Consider the following 17,714-nt stretch of genomic DNA (forward strand, 5'->3'; position numbering starts at 1 on the left):
TTCAAAAGGCAAGGGATCGAATGTTTAATGAAACGGTCATTTAATATATACATTGAGCTCTTCATAGATGAAGTACTGAATTGCCCATGGATACCGGCAACTGATGCGCAAAACCATTGCACAATACATGAGATGGGTAAAGTTCGCATTATTCTTCTTCTTTTTCCTGCAATGTCCATCAGCCGTTAGTCCGGCAATCATTCAGCGGTACCGTGAGGGGCTGTTATGAATCACAGTGGACACTACACAGCTGCACATCTCGTGCAATATTTGCATACGACATGACACAACGTTGGAATAACAACAATAGCGACAACAATAATAACAACAACAACAACAATAATAATAATAATAATCCCCTATCGGCAACAGAATGATTTTTGGCAATAAAGGTAGTCATCGTTGCCGGTCATTTCCTTATCATTCCTCTTGTATATCGGGGAAGTAACTCTTGTGTGTAGCTGCAAAAGAGACAACATGGCGGAAGAGGTGGATATGGAACGCGAAGGCGACAAGGAATCGAGTAACAAACCAGAGAAAATGTTTACCCTGAAGAAGTGGAACCTGGTAGCAATGTGGAGCTGGGACGTTGAGTGCGACACATGTGCAATTTGCAGAGTACAAGTGATGGGTAGGAGGCTGCTTTCATGCGTACTTCTTGTTATTCAGTATTCACAATGATTCATTTTCGATTGTCATCCTGATTCAGGTTAATGAACAATGACCTGAACGCAAAGTATTAGGAAAGAAAAAACAACAACTTTTATGATGTCGGTAAGCAGGCGAAGACTTGAGAATTTCACAATGTTTGTAGTGTCCTTTCTGTGTGAAAGCATGTAAAAGAGAGAAAAAAATTTTTAAGTGTAATTTGTCTAATATGAGTGAAAATTTGTACTTGTCGTGTTCGTTCTTTCCATTTCAGTATTTACTGTAACTTTTACAAAGTGGAAACGGAATACTCCCTGAATAGATTTCATTTCGTCGTCCTGTCCATTTTTTTTTCTCTCATAAAGACGGGCCTTTGAGTTAGCTTTGATCATTGATTTTTGTTTTTTGTTTTTTTGTTGTTGTTGTTGAATAATTGATGAATCCCGGAATGTTGGGTTTTATGTTTTATTCAGATGCCTGTCTCCGCTGCCAGTCTGAAAACAAGCAAGATGACTGTGTTGGTGAGGAACTCTTGATTTTGACCAGTTCACTGTGTACATTGTGTGTGTGTGTGTGTGTGTGTGTGTGACACTCTGTGTGTATGTGTGTGCAACACAGAGTGGAATGTAGGTGTGTAAGTGTCTCTGTCAGTGTGTGTTTTAATGTGCTTGTAATTTGTGTATCTCCCACTGTGTGTATGTTACTGTGATTGTGTGAATGTGTTTGTACGTGTGTGTGTCACTGTGTGTATCTGTGTTACTCTCTGTGTATGTTGCTCTCTCTGTGTGTGTGTGTGTGTGTGTGTGTGTCTGTGTGTGTGTGTGTGTGTGTGTGTGTAATGGTGGCTTAGTGGTAACATGTCTTCCTAAGAAGTGAGCGTGCACGACTGAATCCCACAAGTGTGTTGGGTACTATAATTTATGAATACTTGAATTATTATGATAGATATTGTAATTATTATGGTTGATATTGTGTTTTCAGTGGTTTATGAGTCATTCATGTCTGACTATGACCATGAGAACAGCAGAGGAGGCAACAGCTTTTCTGACTATCTTGGCTAGAATTTGATCATAGTGGAGAATGTCTTGCCCAAGCTACATCCCCACTTGTCTTGGCCAAGAGGGTTTTAGGACAGTCGGCGTTGGCGTTGGGATGGCCCCTCAAAATAAAACCCCAAGGCTGCTGCACTAAGAGCCAGTGCAATATTGCCTTCTGGTTTTGAGAGTCAGTAGTTCTTCTCATAAGACTAAGCTGTAAATGGATTTCTATTGCAGTGGAGAAACCATTGATCGTACTGTTGCTGTTGGCCCAACTGTTAGCCTCGGTCAGACTGTGTTTTAATAACACATTGGTCAGGCCTCTACTACTGCTACTACTACTACTACTACTAATGATGATAATAATTATATATATATATATATATATATATATAAAGTTTATATATTATAGGTTATGGTCAGGCCTCTGATGTTACTTCTACTACCAACTAATAGTGATAATAATGATAATGATGATAGCGACTATATATATAGATATATATATTTCTGTTGAATTATTATGATTTCCGTTTTGTTTTCAGTGGTGTGGGGGGACTGCAACCACTCGTTCCACAACTGCTGCATGTCACTGTGGGTGAAGCAGAACAACCGCTGCCCCCTGTGCCAGCAGGAGTGGGTTGTGCAGCGCATCGGGAAATAGCCACCGACCTTCACCTTCCTTGACCTTGACCCCCCACCCATGACCTTGACCCCTTATTGGCCCTCTCTGTTGGTTGTGTCCCTCGCCTACTTTTTACTGACGTTGATTGGGTGTTGGAAAAAAAAAAAAAAGGTTTTAAGAAAATAAGAAAAAAGAAAGACTGTTGCATTAAAACGTTTCGCTTGATGTTGATTTCTTTTTTAAAAAAAATCTTGATTGTGCATCAAATCGGGTTTTTTGTTGTTGTTGTTGTTGTTGTTTTGCCCTTTTTGTTGTTTTCTTTTGTTTCATGTTTCAGCAACAATGTTGATTTGGTTTGTGCCATTGTGTTTGTGTGGAGGTGCTCACTGCGGCATGGGTCAGGAGTTCTTGGTATCTTCTGATCCGTTTTTCACCAGGGATCATGGTTTAAAGGCTTGCCCTGTTTCAGCGGTGCACTGCGTCCTTGGGAAAGGGGGTTTACTCCGATTTCCCCCTCACTCCACCCAGATGTGAATGAGTACCTGACTTCGGACGGGTCAAGATTGGAAGAAGAGGGTTGGGCCCAGCCTTTCTGTTACGTCGAGCCGTAGACACTGGGTGTGAATTCTCTGCCCTGATGGCTATATAAGGCTATGGGACCTTTGACCTTGTGTGTGTGTGTCTGTGTGTGTGTGTGTGAATGCAAGAGAGATGAGTGGTAATAGTGGATTGGAAGAAATGGGTCAGATGTGTGTGTGTGTTTGTGCAGTGAGTGAAAGCAGAGATCTTGACCATGTCCATTACTGTTGAATTGTTACGACTAGTTCTGTCTTTTTCCTTCCTTCTTTCGTTTTTTTTTCTATCACTCTTTTGACAGGAGAATTGAGTCACACTGATGATTGTTGGAGCTGTGTATTTTTTATGTGCAATCTTGAGTGCATCTGGTAAGGAGAGAGAGAGAGAGAGCGGGTGTGTGAATGTTTGTCAAAACTCATTGCCAAGAGAGAACAGATTTTGCCAAAAATGAAAAATATGTTGGGTTAAAAAAAAAAAAAATGTATACATATATGTAGAGAGAGAATTTATTTCCACTGAGCTTTAGACTACTAGAGTGCATCATTAGTATGTATGCATGTCCCTTGGATATACAACAGGGAAAATTCAGTTTATTTTTTATACCACGCTCAACATAAGCTGCAAAAAATTAAACGAGTTCAAAGTCCTTGTCATATTGACTGGAAAATTTCTATGAAATCGTGTGTGATAACTGTAGTGTAAGACTAAGAAATACCAATATTTTGAATGGTAAATTTATAATTTACCTGCACTGTAGAAATTAACCTTTTGACTGCTGTAACTTGGTGAAATGAGATCAGCATGGCTGGAATTTTAAAGAGCGTTCACCACTTCTTTTTTTCTTTTTTATATACTGAAATCTGGTGTCATCGATTTTTGCTGAACAAAAGTAATACCCTCCCAAGAAAGAAGTCCAAATGCAGAGTGGTGTGTGACATCCTGACCTGTAACGCAAGATCTATCTGATCACAGTGAGGTGACAGACCTTCACCAACGAGCATACTCGTTAGCAGAAGTCAAGGGGTTAAGCTAATAATATTTCATTTGACTGACAGATCATTAGTGTTTGACTTAATATCGAATTATTTTTGTTTGTTTTTTTTAATACTAAAACTTTTAAGACCCATCTCTTCAGCCTGGTGAAAGAAAGAGGACAGTTTGAAATGTAAATCAAATGTGTGAAAGATTGTTAGTTTGTATCATTTGAATGCCTTGCTTTGATCATTAAATCAATCCATGAGTTGACTTTCTTCAGAGATGACAAACTTATCTGCGTGGTGTGGTGTGGTGTGGTGTTGGTATTCCCTCCCTTTGTTTGCATGAAAATGTATACAGGAATAAAAAATACCATATGTATTCCTGAAACATTCTCACACAAACACACACGCATACATACACCATACACACACATAAATATGTTCAAAGTGTAGAATTGGTATTCTGTCCCTTAATGTGAATAAATCCAGGAACAGAAATAACATGCATACATGAAATACTGACGGTCTCTTACACATTCACCCACACACACACATGCATGCACACACATACACACAGAGAGAAATGTGTGTGAAGTGTGCTTTTGACAGCCCCTCTGTATGAATCTAGCCATGAAATATTTCATGTAAGTGATTCCAATACCATTTATTAAACTAATCATAAGTGGATTGATGGCCTAGAAGTGGAGTGATGGTTTAGAGGTAACACGTCCGCCTAGGAAGTGAGAGAATCTGAGCACGCTGGTTCAAATTGGGGCTCAGCTGCCAATATTTTCTCCCCCTCCTCTAGACCTTGAGTGGTGGTCTGGGCGCTAGTCATTTGGATGAGATGATAAACCGAGGTCCCATGAGCAGCATGCACCTAGCGCATGTAAAAGAACCCATAGCACCAAAAGGGTTGTTCCTGGCAAAATTCAGTACAAAAAATCCAATTTGATAGAAAAAACAAATAAAACTGCACACAGAAAAAAATGCAAAAAAGTAAGTGGTGCTGTAGTGTTGTGACGCGCTCTCCCTGGAGAGAGCAGCCCGAATTTCACACAAAGAAATCTGTTGTGACAAAAAGAGAAATACAGTAATGGACAAAATACAATACACAATACATATACAGGGAATCAAATACACAAACACACATGCATACCACGCACACTCCCTCACACACATCACACACACACACACACTTACACAATCAAATGACCACTCACAGTTATATATTTTTAAATGAAAAATTTACTGGATGAATAAATCTAAATTAAATGCCCGCTAATGCTCTGAAAACCTTGTTTGAATTATTGAAAAGAAAGAACTACCACCAGACAGACAAAAACATCTTGCTAAGATTATATATATACATACATATATATATATATGTACACACATATATATATGTACACACATACAAACCTGCAAAAAATAGTCCTTCAAAGCCATGATACATAGACCCGTTTACCCCTACAACTGGCTCATGAGATTAACAGTCACTATACTGCATTGTACTGTAACATTTTTTTTAACGTAACAGATTTCTGAGTGTTGAATTTGGACTGCTGTCTATAGGGAGAGCCAAGCTCCACAGTGCAGTTCCACCAGCATGTGTGTGTGTTTGTGCATCTGTGTGTGTGCGTGCATGCATGAGTGTGTGTGTCTGTGTGTGCATACATATTTATATCTTTTATATCGAGTGTATTTCACTATCAAAGTGAAATGTTCCAAAGAATTTTTCCAGTGACAACACTTTTTTTGCCCTCCCCCCCAACACTCCCCCCGGACACTTCTGTTCAAAGGTTTTGTGGTGTTGGAAAGGAATCTCTTTGATGTTTATTTGGTGTGCCAGATTGAGCAGCTTGCAGTAATTGGCCAAATAAGCGATAACGCTCACCAAATGCCACTGTGTCGAGAATGCCATTATCTTCCTATTATGGGCACAAGTTCCCGCTTGTATGTCTGAGCCATTTAGGTAGCCATATTCTGTCTAACAGGGTTGTACTTTTATATGATTGATAACCTGCAGTTTTTTTCAGCCACAAGTGCCCCTGTGCGGTTGGGTGATAAGATTATAAGAATAAAAGTACTGCCCAGGTAAACCTTTGTGCAACCACAACTCACAAGGCTTGCGTTTTAAAGCTCCTCAAGAAACGCTCCCATTAATCTTATAAATATACGATAATAAAGATGTTTACAGAGTGCTCAATCCTGGGCTGAGCCAAATCAAAACACTTCCAATCCATAGCATCAGAGTTTGCTCGATCTTGGGCAGTGACAAATCAAAGCGCTTTCGACACAATGCATAGCATCAGAGTACACCTCTCTCTTTCATATTCTGTACACCAGTGTGTGTGTGTGTGTGTGTGTAAAAGTATGCCAGTAACTGTGTAGGGATACCCAGGTCTGGCGACATACAAAATATTTATGCATGATGATTTACACACAAGAAACCACCGAGAGAACAAGTTAGCAAAATAAAAAGTAGTCCACACAACCTAGAACCTGCTGAAAACAAGCCAGTATGGTTATAATCATGAACGACAAATGGCCATAAACATTAACAAGGAAATTCAATGCAAATGCTATGATCAATGCTAGAAATATATATATATATATATATGTATCAAATGTTAACAGTATATAGGAGTTATAAAGGCAAACTGGCTCAAGCTGAAATGAATGTGAAGAATACATATTTATGCCATATATCACTAAACACCAATCAGTGGATGCAATTTGGCAATTTTTTTCCTAACTTAGCAGTATACACAAAACAGTTCCTTAGCAATTACTACAAACAATAATAACAAACAAAAATCAATGTTCACCGAAGATGCCTGCAATAAAACACAAATCTCATAATTCATATAATAATTCATAATCGTATAATTCAAATAAAAATATATAGGGCTTTGTAATCAACCAAAAAACAAAATCAAAAGCAAATATCCCATTCAATAAAAAATAGATTTTTACACAAAAAGTATTCCAACAGGATAACAGCACAAAGACGCAAGCACAAAAGTCACAAAAAAAAAGGCTATCACTAACAGTTTTCACAGTCAACAAATAACATGAATATATTCAGTTAGACAAAGTCACTATTAAAGCTAACATTTTTTTTTTTAAAACAATGAACAATATTTTCAATTAGTTTCACAGTACACTTAAAATAAAACATGCAGATCTGTGTCCGTATGTACGAGTGAGCTTTCACAAGCAAGACCACTTGTATCCCACTATGTAGGCAGCCACACTCCCACTTCAGGCCTGTGTGGATGCTGGGTTATGTTCTTATTTCCAAATCCCAACAAACGCCGACATGGATTTTGGGATCTTTAACGTGTGCCTTTGATTTTGTGCAGGTGTGTCAACATAAAAGGTTCAGGCAACTAGGTCTTCATATCTGTTGACGTGGGAGATGGAAAAAAATCTCCACTCTTAACCCACTAAGCGCCATGACTTGGATTTGAACCAAGGATCCAACAGTTCTTCTTCTTCTGCGTTCATGGGCTGCAACTCCCACGTTCACTCATATATGTACACGAGTGGGCTTTTACGTGTATGACCGTTTTTACTCCGCCATGTAGGCAGCCATACTCCGTTTTCGGGAGTGTGCATGCTAGGTATGTTCTTGTTTCCATAACCCACCGAACACTGACATGGATTACAGGATCTTTAACGTGCGTATTTGATCTTCTGCTTGCGTATACACACGAAGGGGGTTCAGGCACAAGCAGGTCTGCACATATGTTGACCTGGGAGATCAGAAAAATCTCCACCCTTTACTCACCAGGCGCCGTTAACGAGATTCGAACCCGGGACCCTCAGATTGAAAGTCCAACGCTTTAACCACTCGGCTACTGCGCCCGTCGATCCTACAGTTCAAAGCTCAGTGTTTAACCCCTTGGCCGTTGCGCACGTCAGGAGCCAATCAAGACTGGGAGATTTTACAGAACCTCCTAAGTAATACAAAGACAGTGAAAACAATACACAACATACAGGCAGCTTTGAGCAGAGGAAAGTCTGGACAAAAATGAGCAAAAGAATTCCTTCCCTTATGCTTCGAAATGACACAATGCGTTGAAATATAAAATGTACAAACATTTCAGCATTTAGCTGATAACTAGGTGTTAATAAAAAAAAAAATTCTCAAAAAACCACTGACCCACATTTATTTGTTGAATAGTTGAAAATTCCCATTTCCAAAATGACGAGGATAATGATCGTAACAAGAGCATTTTTAGTCATGATAATAATCATTGTTAACAGACAGAAAAAAAAAAAGTTGAAATGAGCAATGAGCAAAGAAAAAGCGGGACAAAAAAAGAGTGACATGCAAGATCAACCCAACACTTGCTCATCGTCTGTGAGTGTAGACGAAAGTAGCATTATAAAAATCATTTTATTTTAACCAGCCACAGACTGTTTTGCAGAGAATGGCAGGGAACAAGGCATAGTATATTCCCAACTCCCAGAGCAACGAATCCATCCCAGGAAAAAAAAGAAACAGAAAAAAAAACAGGTGAGCATTCTTTTTAAACATAATAAAGCAAAACAAAAATACAGAAGTCCCACCCTAATACTTTCATTTAAATAGAAAACAATTCATAAAAACCAAACAGCTTGTAAACAGTGATATCACACCATACCGCTGTGTTTTAAGACTTAACATTGGTGTGAGGATTCCCGGAGAAAAAAAAAGAAGAAAAATAAAGAATAAAGTCAATTTCAGCAAAAAAAAAAAAAAAAAAAAAAAAAAAAAGCCTGAAAACAGTAGTATCATACTATACTGCTATGTGTTTAAGACTTATAACAGTGGTGCGGGGATTCCCAGAGAAAAAAAGATAGGAAAACAAAGAATTAAGTCAATTTCAGCCAAGGAAGCAATCAGCACAGAAAGGCACTGTCCCAATACAACCATCTCCCTGCTGAGTAGAAATCTGAGCAACTGTTAAACCCGACCGTAAAACAGCACCCAGGAAGAGAAACCTGAGCCATTCAATTTATTTTGATTTTGTTTGCGACAAGAATCTGTTGAAGAACTGTGGTCCTAATTCCTCCATGCTTTGATGAACCAAAGAATAAAGCAGGTGACATTAAGACCTGAGCCATTCAATTTATTTGGATTCTGTACACAACAAGAACCTGTGGAAGAGCTGGGTTTTTTTAATTCCTCAATGCTAGGATGAACCTAAGAATAAAGCAGGTGAAAACTAAGACCTGAGCCATTCATTTTATTTTTCATTTTGAAAGCAACAAAAATCTGTTGAAGAGCTGTGGTCACTCAATTCCTCAACTACATGGTGAATCAAAGAATAAAGCAGGTGAAATCAGACCCAAACCATTCAGTTTAATTCTATTTTCTATTTTGTATATGAAAAGAACTGTGATTTGAACCTGTGACTAAAGCAGATGATGGGGAATATATCTGTTTCATTCAAACACTACATTTGGTGGATAGATGCTTGCTGAAATTGAGGAAAAGGAACAGCGGAAAATGAAACATGAAGAATGATGTAAAGAAAACATGAAACGATATTACTGAAAGCATAAATTTAAGGATGAAAGACATTCAGAAATCCAGAGCAATAAATGTAATAACAAATACCGAACATTCATAAGTCTTGAGCAATAAAATAAAATAAAAAGGTACAGTAACTCTATCCTGATAGAAAAAAAAAAAGAACAGCACACCAACTTCATGTTAAGATGCTTTGTCCAACATCGCATGAGAGTGTTTTCCATTAACATGTTTTCGAAAGTGACAAAGCAAATATGAAGCAGCAGATATACTGAAGTCCTTTCACAAGTGAATGCATCATATGCTGAAAGTGTCCATATCAAAAAGCAGCTGTAAAATCACCAGCAAGAAAGGGGAAAAAAAAAAAAGAAAAAAAAAAAGGGGGGAAAAAGCACCAGCAAAAAGAGCACATTCTAATCAGCAAACGAACAGTTTTGACAATAGAATGTCACAAACACGGTGAATCAAATCAAAGCAACCACTTGTTTCAAGGCAAGTATAAAAAAACTCCCAACCATACTAAACACCAATATTAATGCTTCCAATATTTTATTGGAAAAAAAATCCAGAAGTTTCTTTTCATTCTCACAAAACCTTATAGATGCGCTGCTAATGAAATACCCACAACACTGAAAACAAATAGAGAACCAATGTGAATTCTTCCAATATCTTATACATAAAAAAACCCCAAAACCATTCCTTTTCATTCTCGTTAAACCTTACAGGTGCGCTGCTAATGAAGTACCCACAACACTGAAAACAAATAAACTTATAATGGATGGAGTCTCCCATCAGACCGATGGATGAGTAGGCAGGCAGGCTTATCTGTTGGTGTGTGTCCTCATATGGAAGAAGAGGCTGATTATGGATGCGCAGCACTTCCCACAGGTGTTGCAAGGGAAAATCCGACATTAGCCTGGTTGCCTGACCAGCACAGGTGACTTTTTTTTTAGTGAGGAGTTGTGCAGTCCCTTCCCCACTCTCTTGCCTACCGACCGACGCTCACAGTCCCACAGGTGCAGATACTGCCATGTGTAGAACGGCCTTGGCAAGTGCAGGTTTTTTCCTTGGAGCTCCGTCTCCTAGGAGGACTTCCAGCCAAGGATAAGAGCTCCCCCTGCCCTTTGGTCATCCTCTTCCGCCTTCACAGCCGTTGGGAAAGGTTTCCTCCTCCGCCTATAAAGCAACAGCACAACAGCGTCTGGGTCTGCAGAGACATAGGGCCTGACACACGACCAGCAGACCCTGCCAGACTCTGGTGAACAGTTCTCCGCAGTGAGCCAGCGACTCTTCACAGGGTTAAAGGTGAAAGAAGAATTACAATGAAGTGCCGCAGAAATGGAAAGCTGACCAACAAAATGTCGCCAGTTTCTAATCAATCAAAATGCATGGGAAGGGGAAATGAGGAACAAAAAAAGAAAAAAAAAGAAAAAAAAAAAAAAGAAACGAACAAACAGAAAAACAAACCAGTGCCAACAACTTTGATCACAGAGAGGCAGTGAAGGGAATCATGAATTAAAAAAAAAAAAAATAAAAAAAAAAGATAAAAAAAATGAGAAGAAGCAATGCATGAAGTATCAGGCAATGCATGAAGTATCAGTTTCGAGGAGGTGTCACAACGTGCAGACAAACCCATAAGAGCTACACCACCTAAAAAAATTAAAGAAAAAAGCAGAGCAAATTATCCCCCCTCCCACTCCCCCCTACTCAGCCTCCTCTTTTTTTCTTTTTTTTTTTTAAATCAAAGATCATGTGATTTTTTTTTTTAATTATTATTCCAAAGCAAACACTGACAGATTTTAAAAAATAATCTCAACAATACATGCTGAAATACACTTATCAAAAAAAAAAAAAAAAAAAAGAATGTAAAAAAGAAGCAAGAAGGCCCCCAACAGTAGTAGTTACACACCATAACAAAGCATCATTATCATTATTGTTATCATTATCACAGACATATACCGCCATTCTAAGCCAAACAGTCAGTCAGTGATGAATGCCACTGTATATAAACTTCTGCTGGTTGGGAGTGTGTGTGTATGTGTGTGTGTGAATGTGTACCGGAGTGTATGTGTGTGTGTTTGTGTGTGTGTGTACCGGAGTGTGTGTGTGTGTGTGTGTGTGCGTGCGTGCATGTGTGCATAACGTTTGTGAGTGTGTGTGCAGGTATTTTTGTTTGTGTGTTTCACTCTGTGTGTCCACAAGCTTATGCATGCAAAACTTTTTCACTCCTATACGCCATGAGCTCACTGTCTAGGAGGTGTAAGAGCTAATCTACATTTTCATCATTCTGATATTGTGTCCGTAAAATATCGACTCCGTCAACTATAGTAACATGATTACCCTTGGAACCTTTTTTTTTTTCTTTTTATTTCATCACACACACACACACACACACACCACATTATCTATCAGCATTTCTATCTGTAGATACTGTCTATCTGTATTTCTATCTACATATGAAACCGATAAATTTGCAAGGAGACATTGGAAACAAAGAAATGCAAAAAAACAACAACAACAACAAACAAAAAAACACAACAAAACCCCACCCAAAACAAGCCAAAAACAAATAAAACCAACCAACAACCAAGTATTGAGGCACCTATTTCACTATACTACTTTCTTTCAAAATATAAACTTAACTACACTGCACTCTGTACAGAACAAAACAGCATGATCAAACTTGTGCATCAACGCAACAACAAAGACCACGAAAACATCAGCAACCTGTGAATAAAAAAAACAACATAACACACATTCCGCGCTTACAATCTAACTATCTAACTGTGAAAAAGACAAAGACAAAGAGAAAAAAAAGAGTGAGCACACACTGTATATATTGAAAACAACAACAACAAAAACAGAAAACAACACCAACAAAAAAAAAAAAGCAAAAACAAAAAAAAATCACACACATGCCAATCTTCAAAGGGGCACTACAACAACAACAAAAACCAACAACATGTCGCATGGAGAACAAGTCAGAGAACTGAAACGGATTGACAAAGGAAGGGAAGGGAAATCTTCAAAAGTTAGAAACAGAAAGGGGGGGTGTAGGGGGGTGGGGGTGGGGGCGGAGGGGTAATAGTAACAGATAACTTTCTCCATAGTCTGTGTTCCACTGGTCACATCTTTCTTTTTCCCTTTATTCCGCCCCCCCCCCCCTCCCACCCTCCTCACCCTCACAACCCCTACCCACCTCCCCCCAACCCCCTTTTTTTTTTTGGTTTTGTTTTTTGTTCAATCAAAATGAACCTGAAGTTCTGATGCTGAAGAAAGTCCAGTTAACCATCGTAACGAGATTCCCTGGTCAGAAAAACAAAGAAACAGAAAAGAAAATCACATAAAAGAGAGAGAGAGAGAGAGAGAGAGAACAAAACATTTAATGAAGAAAACAGAAAAACCACACCATGATCAAGTTTAGCAGGCAAAAATTCTGATTTGCAAATCAACCCAACACAGGAACTATTATACTCGTAATAAAGCATCAATTAAGTACAACTCAAAGATTTGTTTACGGACAAAAGATACAAACTGAATGTCTAATTGTTTGTAGTGAAAAGATACCAGTCTTGTTACAAATAATGAAATTATGGTGAAAAGATACAATTTAAATAACAAATAACTTCTAAGTAAAAGGCAGAAGGAGATATTAATTTTTGTTTGCTTTTTTGGAAAACAAAGGACAAAGATTAATTTTGTGGTTTAAAGATACAAAATCGGAAATCTGCTTCCAATGAAAAGATAAAATATGACTGCTTCCAGTGAACAGATATATAAATCAAATCACAAATACAATTTTTTTTCTGGTGAAAAGATACGTTGTTATTTTTTTTGTTTTGCTTTTAAATGTCAAAATAAAAAAAACTTAAAGCTTTCTGTGACTAAATCAAAAAGGCATCACACAAAACTGTAGCATGTGTACAGCATTGTCCTCTGCAGTTTCTGTGTCACTCGTAATAAAATAAGCAAATATCGGCATGCATAACTCATTCATAACATAACTCAGCATGCAAAATAAACTACTGAGAACCGATGATGATGATGATAACTTAGGCAGTTGACATTTGGCAAAGTGGTCCACGCATTTATTTCTGGGGTCGAAGAAGAATCTGCAAAGCCAGTTCTGAAATAAGGAAGAAAATGAAAGGATTGTTAAAGAAGAAGAAAAAGAAAAAAATCTGCAGAAGTTTGAAACTGATAATCCTTACTGTCAAAGAAGACACCCATTCACACACACACACACACACACACACACACACTGTTACACACACACACACACACACACACACACACACACTGTTACACACACACACACACACACACACACACACACTGTTACACACACACACACACACACACACACTGTTACACACACACACACACACACACACACACACACACACACACACACACACACACACACACACACACACACTGTTACACACACACACACACATACTCTTTTTCCCTCTCTATCTCCCACTACCTCCCTTTTTTCCATCTAATAACACTTATACTGAATAGACGTTAAACTGAAGATCATACACACACACACACAAGCACAGACACGCACAAAAACACATTCACACGCTCACACATTCAAACACATGTGTATACTTTTCTGTGCCCAATGGCAATTGTTTTCAATCATGTATGTAACTATGTACGCTCATTTCTTCATATTTCATTTGTCAAAATACATCACAGTTAAGATGAAAATCTTAAGTATATCTTATTCAAAATCATGCTTCCATTCAACTTCATCCACCATAAACAAACAGTCCCAATACTGCACATCGTGAATTACTACTAATAATATAAACTGTACAAATAGGTTCATACTGATATATTCATGTATACTGATCTTTCACACCCACATCCACACACAGTATATGACACACACAGACACACAGATTATCTCACACACACACACACACACACACACACACACACACAGAGCAGCAAAAAACAAAACAAACAAACAAACAAAAAACACATACACACAAGAATGTTTGCTCACACACACATACATACACAATTTTCACAATCAACACTATAAGCACAACACAGAAAGGCATCAAAATGCAATCAGAAAAGCATTCTCTTGTTTTTGGATGCAAAGCAAAACAGCCTGTGCAGAGAGTGTTTGAAGAAAGTTACAACACATTCAGCAGAACACATCGACATACACACACACAAAGCATATGAACAACAACAGCAACATGATTATGGGGAAAGAACACACACACACACACACACACACACACACACACACACAAAACATATAAACAACACATCAACACAATCATGAGTAAAGAACATCTCTCGATATGATGTGTCACAACAACAATCAAATGGGACGACGGAGGAGACGACCATGCAACTGTGGTGAACGCATGCTGATCAAGAACGTTGAACAATTTTTTGATACACACAAATTGTATGACAAACAAAGAGGAGCAGCTGGAAATTCACATGACCACTTCCCCTCCCTCCCACCCCCCCAAAAGAAGCTAAATACTGATGTACAGATGAAGTTCCTTCCCTCTCAACCCCCCCCCCCCCCACACCCCCCCTCATCATCTATACCCCCACCAAAAAAAACAAAAACAACAAACACCAACAAAACCCCAGAAATTAAATGTTCAATTACCACAACAACATTCTGATATATATGATGGATATCTAAACATGCCTTGCTCTTCCACTGAGAACTTGATCATATCTATTACTGTCTAGTCGGTCTTGTAGAGTAGGGGCTTTAATTTCTTGTGTCTGTTTCAAATGCCTTTTTCGAAACTTGACGTTTGTGATTTTATATCATGGTAGGTAACAATAAATAAAAGAATGAAAATGAATGAAAAAGAAACAAAAACAAAACAAAGAAGAAAAAAAAAAAGGGGGGGGGGCAAAATTACTTTCTTTTACTCTTTCTTTAATGCCAGAAATGAAATTTTCTGCAAAAGTCTTTGTTCTCTTCCTTAAGTTGAGTTGGGCACACCCTGATGAATCATTTACAAGTACTTGTGCACTGCATATTATAATTATCATAAGGAAATAACTTATTCAATACATATACGGAAACAATACTGTGCAGTATACAACAGTACTGAATACAATACAACAAACTTGTCAAAAGGTCACAAAAGAGCGAGCAAGTAAACAAATCAGTAAGTAAACCTACTGAGCATTCTATATACCACGATATTATTTTTCAGGCTTAAATTTCTGTTCAAAAACAACTTAAAAGTTAAAACATTTCGAGCAGAGCCTCCAAGTGAGAAAGACATTGTGCTGAATACTGCAACTTACTGCCACTTACAGGAACTACTGAGTGTTTTATATACCACTGTATTTTTCAGGCTTAGAATTGTTGTTCAAAGATACACACACACACACACACACACACACACACACTAACAACACTCTCAAGCAATTGAATACATGCTTACACACACACACACACACACAAATGCGCGTGATATGTATATGAGTATCTATCTATCTATATGTTAGATTTTTTGTTCAAAGATATACACACACACACACACACACACACACACACTAACAACACTCTCAATCCATTGAATACATGCTTACATACACACACACACACACACAAATACGTGTGATATATATATATATGAGTATCCATCTATCTATATCTGTCAGGTAAAATTATTTTCATCAGGGAAAGTAATGTGTCTCAAAACAAGTCACACCCACAATGAAACCAAGAACAGGATGCCCCCCTCAGAAAGGGAACAGAACGCACACTGGACCTTTAGTCCAAGAAATTCTACATCAATACATGACAGCATGTGATGATGATGATGATGATGATGATACTCATATGTATGTGGGCATAGATATGCATGTATGTATGTATGTATAGTGTATGTATAGTATGTATGTATGTATGTATCGTCTCAAAACTCACCTTTTCCCTCAGCAATAAGTTCAATTGTGGCAGGTCCACTTCCTTTGCGTTAGCTGTGCTTGACTATGTGTGTATACATATGTATGTGTACATAACTACATGCATGTATATGAATGTGTTTTGTGTGTGCGTGTGTTTATTTAAGTTTGTGCCTGCCTATATGTGCGTATGTGTTAGGGTAGCTGTTAGATACACATGTATGTTAAAATGTATGTATGCAGCGCGCGCGCGCGTGTGTGTGTAGTCACATTTTGGTGTGTGTATGTAACATAGATATGATGTATTATGTTAACAAAAGCGTTTTTGTAAAGCACCTAGAGCAGATTTCTGGATAGTGTGCTATATAAGTATCCATTATTATTATTATTATTATAGTGTGTGTGTGTGTGTGTGTGTGTGTGTGTATGCATAGTGTGTGTGTGTGTGTGTGTGTGTGTGTACGTATCTCGGTTGTTGTTTTCTTTGTCTTTTTGTTGTTGTCGTTGTTGTTGGGTTTTTTTTTAAATTTCCTCATAACTCGAGTGTGTGTGCATATGGGAGATAAAGATTTGCATATATTTATATTTTGCGATTTCTTTTTGTTGCAAAATATGGTGTACTTATTGTAGTTCACAACCCCTTCAAATGGGGCTTTGGCCTTACTGAATAAAAATTCTGATTCTGATACATGACAGTACGGTTCACAGCACTCGTACAATCACGCCACTCTAGCCATCAGACGACAGGCTGATTACAACACAAAGCACAACTTAAGAAGCACTCAGCCGACAGTTAACAGAGATACAAGCAACACTGAAGCAATCAGAGAACTATCACAACTACAAGCATGTCAGCAATCAGAAGAGATAACACTAATCTGAATAGGGTTCAAGAAAACAGTTAACAGAAACACAAGCAACACTTAAGCAATCAGAGAATTATCAGAACACAAGACAACCAACAATCAGAAGAGATAACATTAATACGAACAGGATTCAAGAAAACAGTTAACAGAAACACAAGCAACACTTAAGGCCAGACACGGTAGTACAAAAACGTATGAAATAAACTTGAAGTTTATGGCTTTCTGTGACATGGTATGCAAAGATATTGGACTAAAAAGGTCATTTTGTGCAATTTGTCGTGACGGTTTCCATGGAAACGAATCCAAAATGGCCGACAAACAACAAAATTAAAAGCTTAAAACTTCAGTACCTTTATAGATATGTTATTTCTGTTTGTTTTATTTGATTTATTTGTATTTGTTCTTTATTATAGTGAAGTGGTATTTTGGAATTTGAATAAATACATTTTTTATTATTTTTTTGTTGAAATGTGTATAAATTCCTTGACATAATGTTTTTCAAATGAGTGTATATTCATTCTTTTACTAGTACTATACAAA

General features: G+C 37.8%; 2 protein-coding genes across 3 annotated transcripts in view; one reads left to right on the plus strand and one right to left on the minus strand.

The window, feature by feature from the left end:
• The first annotated feature begins 467 nt into the window (after window positions 1-467).
• LOC143275456 (RING-box protein 2-like) lies at window positions 468-4,148 on the plus strand. The gene is made up of 3 exons (XM_076579597.1): window positions 468-631; window positions 1,122-1,169; window positions 2,228-4,148. Exons 1-3 carry the CDS (start codon window positions 478-480, stop codon window positions 2,344-2,346), a joined length of 321 nt encoding a protein of 106 aa, XP_076435712.1. The 5' UTR covers window positions 468-477; the 3' UTR covers window positions 2,347-4,148.
• An 8,672-nt stretch (window positions 4,149-12,820) lies between these two features.
• The window catches only part of LOC143275460 (phospholipid scramblase 1-like), a 31,209-nt gene continuing 26,315 nt past the window's right edge, over window positions 12,821-17,714 (minus strand). For both annotated transcript variants that reach the window (XM_076579602.1, XM_076579601.1), the window contains exon 9: window positions 12,821-13,513. The gene's annotated coding sequence lies outside the window, so the exon portion shown is untranslated. The remainder of the gene's footprint in view (window positions 13,514-17,714) is intronic.

Source organism: Babylonia areolata, chromosome 30 (assembly GCF_041734735.1).
Source record: "Babylonia areolata isolate BAREFJ2019XMU chromosome 30, ASM4173473v1, whole genome shotgun sequence".
NCBI classification, from domain to species: domain Eukaryota; kingdom Metazoa; phylum Mollusca; class Gastropoda; order Neogastropoda; family Buccinidae; genus Babylonia; species Babylonia areolata.

What these genes read in the sequence shown, in the direction of transcription:
- LOC143275456 (XM_076579597.1), top strand. Translation starts at nt 478, where the DNA reads ATGGCGGAAGAGGTGGATATGGAACGCGAAGGCGACAAGGAATCGAGT. An exon ending in TTGCAGAGTACAAGTGATGG is followed by an intron (nt 632 to 1,121) that starts GTAGGAGGCTGC and finishes TGTTTTATTCAG; the next exon opens with ATGCCTGTCTCCGCTGCCAG. An exon ending in CAAGCAAGATGACTGTGTTG is followed by an intron (nt 1,170 to 2,227) that starts GTGAGGAACTCT and finishes TTTTGTTTTCAG; the next exon opens with TGGTGTGGGGGGACTGCAAC.